At 51.4% G+C, this 8,701-nt stretch overlaps 1 protein-coding gene and 1 non-coding gene across 3 annotated transcripts; one reads left to right on the forward strand and one right to left on the reverse strand.

Moving 5' to 3' along the window:
- Positions 1–849: 849 nt before the first annotated feature.
- LOC119291180 lies at positions 850–4,617 on the reverse strand. Of its 2 annotated transcripts, none has more exons than XM_037569890.1 (2): positions 1,637–4,617; positions 850–1,472 (listed from the first exon to the last, which is right to left on the reverse strand). In XM_037569890.1, the coding sequence occupies exons 1-2, from the start codon at positions 2,118–2,120 to the stop codon at positions 1,468–1,470; spliced, it is 489 nt and encodes a 162-aa protein (XP_037425787.1). In that variant the 5' UTR covers positions 2,121–4,617; the 3' UTR covers positions 850–1,467. The 2 variants fall into 2 exon arrangements, with proteins under 2 accessions (XP_037425787.1, XP_037425786.1); XM_037569889.1 differs by having other exon boundaries at positions 1,548–4,617.
- On the forward strand, positions 2,188–2,294 carry LOC119296445. Its single transcript, XR_005145212.1, has one exon. It is a non-coding gene; the product is annotated as a small nucleolar RNA R71 (small nucleolar RNA).
- Positions 4,618–8,701: the final 4,084 nt, after the last annotated feature.

Here is an 8,701-nt window from a genome sequence, read left to right on the forward strand (position 1 = left end):
CATTCTTCCTCCTCTTCTTCGTTCTCTTAGCCACTTAGTCCGGATCTTGAAGATTTATAGTGCCTTTGCGCACATTTCTGCAAAATAGACCAAAGACTAGTAAATGATACTTTATATGATTTTCATGCAAATATTCAATATTTCACAGCAAGAATTGATGGTCATATCTCAATAAATAATATATTTCTATGCCAAAATTGTATATATGAAATGTTCTCATCAAGTTCCCCCACACTTAAACTTTTGCTTGTCCTCAAGCAAAGGCATATGACAAAAGCAAGAACATGAACAGTGAACTGACTAGAGAATGTCAAGTGAAGTAGATCTCTAAACAGTGCATGCTTTGGACTTGGCTAGTGAAAATTAATGGTTAAGAGTGCTACATATCAATAGGACACTAGTAAACTCGACCATTTTAAACTTTTGCAATGATAAACGAAGATTAGCAAGTTCAAATGCTGACTGTGCCAAAAGGTTCCTAAAGATCGCATGATCCTGAGAACAAAAGGAGCTTGAATTAAATCACTTATTTGCAAAAATATAACATTGTGGTTGAACCACTTATTAAATTTGAAGGAAGTAATGATAATATTTTATCAGTCTCACCAAAGGAACGTACCACCGATCCCGAGAACATGGTATACACCTGGATCGACCAATTATTAGTTTTTTTTGTCTCCCCAAAGGAACATACCACCGATCCCGAGAACATGGTATACACCTGGTTCGACAATTACATTTTTTTATTAATTACTGTCCAAGCTACCAGATTTCACATGCCACCGATCCAGGGAACATGACATGCTACTGTAGGTAGACCAGACTTATTTATTCATTATTACTTATCTTAAATGAACAACGCATAAGCACAAAAATAGGAATCATCACTTCTCCATGTCTGGTTCACATGCTACCGATCCAGGGAACATAGCATACTAATCCATAGTGGTTAGGTGATTGCTCTCAATGGGAACACATTAGGCACAAACTCAGCATCTGACACTTAATGATCTAGGTGTATCGAGGTAAAAAGCAGAAAATGATTAAGTTTTCTAGTGTACTAGGGATTGAGCACTCAAAACTAATAAATTTCACTAATTTCAGCAAAGCAAGCAGTATGTAGATCACTAGTTTACAAGGCATTCAACAACAGTTGTCATGTTCACATCAAGCACAATATGTCAAATAAAATTCAGTGGGACATCATTTAAGAAATGGCTCAAGCAACTCAAATATCGAATGATTTTAGCATTATCAACGGATGATATATTCAGATTGGGGTCATGAAACAGCTCACCGGGCTTTGATGGTGTAGCACTCGCTCGATCATCTCTAAGCTGCTCCTCTTCTCCTTTGCTTCCTCATGGATGCTCCAGCTTCACTCTTCTTCGTGTGTGCCCCCTTGCTTCTCCTCTTCACCATGCCGTGAATCCACCAGGATCCCATGGGATGTCATCTCGAACTTGGTCACCCTGCAATGAATGGTGCACAAGCATAAACCTGAGATACTTGGGAAGAAGCTTCAGGACTACCTCAATTGAAGATACCAAGTGAGGTGTGGTAGTAGAAATTTCCACCGGACTCGTGTCAACAAGTGAAATAGAGCCTGACTCCTTGACATCTGAATCCACCTCACCATAATCAACCATGAAGCTCTCCATCTCAGGCTCAAGTGTTGAAGAATCAATGCGGCTAACATCATCAAAGGCGAACTTCTCCATATCTGGCTCTAGCAACACATGATCAATATCAACTAAAGGTGACTCCTCAATATCAAAAGCAACGAACTGCAGCTCTGGCTCATCCATGGAAGAATCATCACAATGCAAAACTGAATCTCCAACACTAGTATCCAGATGATCTACAGCGTGTGTGTCAACTAGAATGGTGTCATCATCGTCAAATATAATCCATGCAAGCTCAACCTTGTCACACTGAGATAGAGGCTCGGGCTTTTGTGTAAGAATTGGTGGTTGAGGTGTAGTGATTTGTTGCAAGCAAACCAATGAATCAGATGTGGGCTTCTTATTGTACCACTGAAGTTGGTGGGAAGCTATGCTCTCAATCAGCAGAAAAGCTTCATCAAGTGTCTTGTTTGTAATAGCTCCACCCGCTGCCATATCGACATAAGCTCGAGTGTTCAAAGTCAATCCTCTATAGAATATCTGCAACTCTAACCATCTCTCGAGCCCATGATTAGGACATCTCCTGAATAACGCTTTCTATCTCTCCCAAGCATCATACAAGCTCTCGCCTTCACGCTGAACGAAATTGAAGATCTCATCTCGAATTGTGGACTGCTTGTGTAGTGGGAAATATTTATCCAAGAAAGCTCGCGATATCTCATTCCAACTGTATGACCTTGATGGCAAGGATTGATACCAAGCACGAGCATCATCGCGGAGGGAGAATGTGAACAGCCTGCACATGATTGCATCTTGAGGAACTCCATGGTACTTGACTGTATCTGAATACTCCATGACTCGGTGTAAGTGCTCATAGGGATCCTCAGTAGGCAGTCCTCCAAACTGTTGTTGTTGAACCAAAGCAATAAGACCAGGCTTCAGCTCAAAATTCTCTACCTCAATAGTTGGCCAAACCGGTCCTGTGATATAACATTGACTACTTGGCATCCAAAGATCACGAAGCAATGCCATATCTTAACCAAGTGTAACTATAGAACAACCTACAAAGATTTATGATTCCCTACACACATTCATAAACAGTAAACACTAGTCAGAAGGTTAGTATCCTAATAAGCCGAAGCAACAACAAGGAAAAAATATATATAAAAGAAACGCAGAAAATGAAATACACAACGAATTAAACACGGAACTAAAATAAACCTAGTCTATAGCCTAACACGGTCACTCGACGCTAGTCCCCGACAACGGCACCAAAATGATCGATAGTAATATAGCAGGGTTTTTACGCCCCAAACTGCGAGTATCGTGTTCTCCTCAGAGACTAGGCGATGACAACTATGCTCAGCTAAAGCTAGGTAACATGATATTGGGTGATGAAAATAGAAAATAAACTAACACTAACAAGAGTATCAATAAAGGAAAAGAAACATAAACAAAGGGAGGTTCAGATTGTACTTTCAAAGTAGACGCTGACACAAGCATACAAATATGGCCAAAGGGAAACAACAATACTAGAACACATACATCTAACAAGTGTATGACAGAGAGAAGAAACAAGATAATGGACAGGGATGAAAATGCTTCATGTCACAACAAATATTACAGGTACAGAGCTAATACAGAGACTGAGAATTAAATGATCACACAACTGACTACCATAGAGAGTAAATTCAATACAAAATAAAATCACAAGTAGTGATCTGAATTTATACAAATCACTAGCTGACAAACAGGCCACATATATATAATTATTTCACATCAAACACACACACATATGTGTTTATATCATAAGAACAATAAACTGGACACCAATCATCAGCAAGTACAGAATATATTTGACATATATAGCTAGCTCTCATACATTTGAAATGAGGGTCACAATGTAACAGTACAAACTCTCAATGGTCTACAAAATAAGAACAACACATGTCTTCGGACTGAACAAGTATCATCATCACACAACAATAATTTTGATGAATTACACACACACACACACACACACACAAAGAGAGAGAGAGAGAGAGAACAACAGTAGGCTCGGGTTGGTGATGAAGAATAGCAACAGAGATTGGTTCAGAGATGAAGCAAGGGCATCAGGGAGAGGAGAGCAGCAGCAGGTTCGTGCGAGAGGGAGCAGCAACAGTTCGGTTCAGAGAGAAGCAGCAGCAAGGGGTCCCAGAGAAGAAGCAGCAGAGATTGAGAAAGTTAGGAGCAGCAGGGGACGCAGAAGAGAGAAGCAGCAGCAGTGCTAAGGGAGATGCAACGGAGAGGAGGCAGCAGCAGCAAGGGGAAGAAGAACAGCAGCAGAGATGGAGAGGGAAGAGCAGCAGTGTGGTGAGGAGAAGAAGATCAGCAGCACGGGACACTCACGTGGAGGACCAGACGCCCGTGACCCTCTTGTCTGGTCAGGCGCGCGAGGTGCGTCGGTGGCTGGAGATAGTGGCGATGGTGGATGAATTTCGTGGCGTGTGGTGGGTGGTGGAGATGGCGCGGAGGAGCTGGTGGAGGCGTGGGGAGGAGCTGATGACGCGCCACCACGCCGGCCTAGCCGTGGCGGCGGCCGGAGTAGGAGAAGGAGGGATGAGGGAGAGATGTGTAGCCAGGCCCGATGGGGAATGGAGGCGTGCTAGGGATTTTGATCCCCCATGATCTGATCTGTCTTTTTTTTACTTTGGCCCTCCTCCTTTCTTCTTTCTTCCCAAGTAGATCCTCGCTTCTATAGTTGGCCCCCTGGCTACTTCGTTTCTTCTCGCACAACTCCATTCTTCCTCCTCTTCTTCGTTCTCTTAGCCACTTAGTCCGGATCTTGAAGATTTATAGTGCCTTTGTGCACATTTCTGCAAAATAGACCAAAGACTAGTAAATGATACTTTATATGATTTTCATGCAAATATTCAATATTTCACAGCAAGAATTGATGGTCATATCTCAATAAATAATATATTTCTATGCCAAAATTGTATATATGAAATGTTCTTATCAGGAAGGTGGCAAAGGAAAACGGCCAAAAGATGAAAAGCAAGTAGGAACAGAAGCCAAGCACATGCATAATTATATTTACACAAAAAGCCTTCGAAAGGCCGGCATTCAACGTAGTTTGATTACACCCCCAGTGGGTGGAAATGCGCAAATTTGATAAAAAAGTTGTTCAAAGAGTAGCAAGCAGGAAAGTAAAGACGACGAGTCAGGCCAAGGGAGCAATAGGCGTGTCGGGCAGGTTGGTAGAGAAGGCAGTGTCGGCTGGAGGAGTGGTCGGATGGGGAGTCTCGGCTTGATCATCACCCGCTGTAGGCGCGCCTCATTGCTGGAAGCACGATCAGGCTGAGGCTGGTTGGTTGCTCCACCATCCGGCACAATGTCTTCGCCATCCTCCTCCTCCTCCTCTTCACCCTCGTCGCTGGAGTCGATCTCCTCTGTCGAGTCCTCCCCTTCTGCCGGGTTCAGCCCGAACCACTCCTCCGGGTGGGCGACGCCGTCTTCATTCACTTCAAGGGCAAAGGCGCTGGTGTCGGTGAAGTCGGCAATCGCCGAGGCGCGCTGGATGATAGCCGGCCGCACCGCCTCCAGCTCCGCGTCAGCCTCCTGCCGCTAGGTGCGTAGCTGGTCCAAGCTCAGCCCAGGATACCAAGCCCGGACGAAATCTAGCGCGCGCCGAGCCCCGCAGCAAGCTGTAGAGGCCTTCCAGGCCTCGAAGCGGCCGACTGCTACCTCCAGCCAGTTGGCAGTCCGACTGGGGGTGCGGGGAATCATCTTGCCGGGCCAAAGGGCGGTCAGCACCAGCACCCTGACACGCTGAAGACGGCGGAGCATGTGGTAAGCCAGCTGGAGCCGGGCTTGAATCGCCAGAAGCTGCTCTTCAAGCGTCCGGTTGGCACCCGGTGCGATCTCGGCCCTAGCCTGACGTCGGGCCTCGCGGTGAGCTTCGATGGCCTGGTTGGCGGTAACGGAGTAGCCGGGGAAGTATGCTGCACAAAGAAGAAAGAAGTAAAACAAGTTAGAAGACAGATTAGATGACGGGGGCGAGCAAAGGGACGAAGAGGAAGGCGGCCTACCGTCGATCAAATCCTCAACCCGGCCGTAGCCCTCGCTCAGCGCCTGCCTCGCCTCGGCCCAGCTCGCCACCTCCGTCTCGTACTCGGCCTTGAGGGTGGCCTCGCTGTCCTGCGCCGTCATCAAGGCCGCCTTGTGGCTCTCTTCCTGGCCGGCCAGCTTCTTGGCCAGGCGATCACGTTCCTGGGCCAAGGCGCTGCACTCAGTCTCCTTGGCGCGAAGGGTGGTCTGAGCTATGCCGAGCTGCTCCCTCAAGTCGGCATTGGCCCCTGCAGACATGAAGAAACAGAAGATAAGGAAGAAGTCATCAGAAAAGATCCGACCCGACTGCTCAGCAGTCGGCCCGAATCTCGGGGACTACACCCAGTGGGTGCGCTGATGTGCCCCCACATGAGATAAAAAATAAAGCACTTACTCCGGCTCTCCGTCAGATCGGCGACCTTCTGGCTCATCTCCCGAGCCTGGGAGTTGAATGTAGCAGCATGGAGATTGTGATAGTCCTGCGAATAGGACGAAGGTGCGAACAACAAATCGTTAAATCAAAGTCTTCTGAGAAGTTCCAAGCTGCCTGCTTAGCAGCCGACTCGGAACTCGGGGACTACACCGAGTGGGTGCGCTGACGCGCCCCCACGGAAGAAATCAAGAAAACTTACCCGGATGGCCGACCGCATCGTGAGAAACTCTTGGGTGTATTGCTTCAGCGTGGCGGCCTGGGACTGAAGCCGGCTCCGAACGTCATGCGCCGCCATGTTCAGCATGACCGTCCCACCGCCCAGCGTCCACCCCGGCGAGCTGACGCTGGCCGTCTCTAGATCATGGGCCAATGAGCTGGAGCCTGCGGCCCTCTGCGGCTCCAGTTCCAAAGTCGCCTTCCCTGCGCGCCGACGAGTCGGCGAGAGGACCACGAGATCCGCCCCCACAGCCGGCTCGCCTCCAGCCGGCTACACGGGCGACGCCTCATGCTGGCCACCTTGGCCCGTCCGGCTGACGGTGGTGGCACCACCTCGCCCTCTGGGACGACTATGTCGCCCCCTCCCTCTCCATCGCCGGCTGGTCGCGGCCGGCTTCCTCTGGCGGGGGCATCAGGATATCGAGGGCCACGGTGCGGATGGGGATGATGAGTTGCGGAGGCTGGTTACGCAGGGCCTTCACCGCCCTCTCTGCGGCCGTGGCCTCCGCCTGAGCCTTGGCCGCCGCGTCGGCCTGCGTCTCCGCCGTCGTCTCCTGGGCCGCCCTGGCGGCGGCCGCCCTCTGCTCCTCCACCTCCCGCTCCTCCCGCACCTCCCGCACGTTCTGCTCCGTCGCCGCCTGGAGCTCGGCGCGGGGGTCGATGCGGCGGGAGCTTGAAGATCCTCCAGCCAGTCCTCGAAGGTGGCGGAGAGCCTGGAGCCGCCTGCTTCGCCGCCTCCCCCCATGGCGTCGTCGTCAAAGGCGGCCGCCCCCAACTCGGGGTCGTCAAAGTCGTCCGCCGCACGGTCGGGAGCGAACTCACGTTCCGCCCCCGTGGTCCCGGCCGACGGATGAAAGAGGGGGTTCTGATTAAAAGAGAAAAGCCGACTGGTCGGAAGCCGGCCAGAGAGAACTCGACAACAAGAAAGGAAGGAAAGAAAGAAAGCTTACCATGGGCGGAGGATCGGCGCGAGAGTACGGCTCCTTGCCGTACTGCCAATCCTTGGTGAGCTTGCAGTTGGCGACGTAATTCACCATATAACATACCTCGTTGTGAGGCATCTCCATGGTGCTTAGCCGGCTTGGATCAAAGCGGCCGCTCATGTGGCAAATCAGATGAGGGCGGCCTTGGAGCGGGAGCACACGGCGCTCCACGAAGGTGGCAATCAGATCGGGCCCGGTCAGGCCCTCCAACTGGATCAGCGCCCGAAGCCGGGCTACGGCGCCAGCCCCAGCCAGCGTCAGCGACCTGGCCCAGTAGGACCACGAATGCTGCCTCCCAGCCGGCGGGCCAGCTACGTAAGCCAACAGGTTGACGTAGTCGCCCTGCGGGGCGACGTTCTTCATGTAGAAGTAGGATTTTTGCCAAAGCTTCACCGACTGGACCGTCGACCGTCGCATGGCGATGAAGGCGCCACATGGAGCCGGCACGCCCGTGATGACAGTGCCGAGCTTGGACTGGAAGAACTCCCCCCACAGTTCGAGGGTGGGGAGGACGCCGAGGAAGCCTTCGCACAGGGTGACGAAGGCCGACAGCAGCACCACCATATTCGGAGTGAGGTGGTGCGGCTGGAGATTGTAGAACTCGAGAAACAAGCAGAAGAAGCCGCTCGCAGGAAGGCCGACGCCGCGCAGGCAGTGCGAGCGGAAGATTACCCGCTCTCCCTCCTCCGGCGCCAGCGAGATCTCCCTCTATGGCGCAAGCCGGACACGTACGTAGTCCTTGCCCGGCATCCGCCGCGTCTTGCGGAGGAAGTCGATGTGGTCCTCATGGACGTTTGAGCCGTCCCAGTTGCTCGACGTTGGAGCCATGAGGATGGAATGCGCGGCGGCGAAGAACGCTCGATTCAGCGGCGGCAAGGCCGCGGCGAACCAAGAAAGACGGTGGAGCAGTGGCACGGCAAAGATCTGCTGCGGCGACAGAGAGAAAGAAGAAGAAGAGAGAGGTGGAGCGAGGGCGAGCATGCGAGCGTCTGCTGCTCTCCCTCCTCCCCCTACTTATAGCCTCGCGCGGCGAAGCCGAGGAGGCGAGGCGTGGGGGACGTGGGATTAACTGTGCCCACTCCCCCATGTCTCGCGATTATCGCGCCTTAACGGCGCGTGGAAACTGCCGCTCAAAGATGAGCAGCCATTTCGGGCCACAAAGGATTCGCGCCTGGGCCGAGGCATGCTAGTGGCGGGCCCCGGTCTGCAGCGGCGTCCCGTCACTAGCGTGGGTTGGCAGGCCCTTCTAGCCGAAGGGTGCCATGTGGAGCGCAGGCGGCGAGCGGTCAGCTCGTAGCCTGGCTAGCACGCCAGCTGGTTCCCGCCTTCAGATTTCGAAGAGACTTCGCCGA

This window comes from Triticum dicoccoides, chromosome 4B (assembly GCF_002162155.2).
Source record: "Triticum dicoccoides isolate Atlit2015 ecotype Zavitan chromosome 4B, WEW_v2.0, whole genome shotgun sequence".
NCBI classification, from domain to species: domain Eukaryota; kingdom Viridiplantae; phylum Streptophyta; class Magnoliopsida; order Poales; family Poaceae; genus Triticum; species Triticum dicoccoides.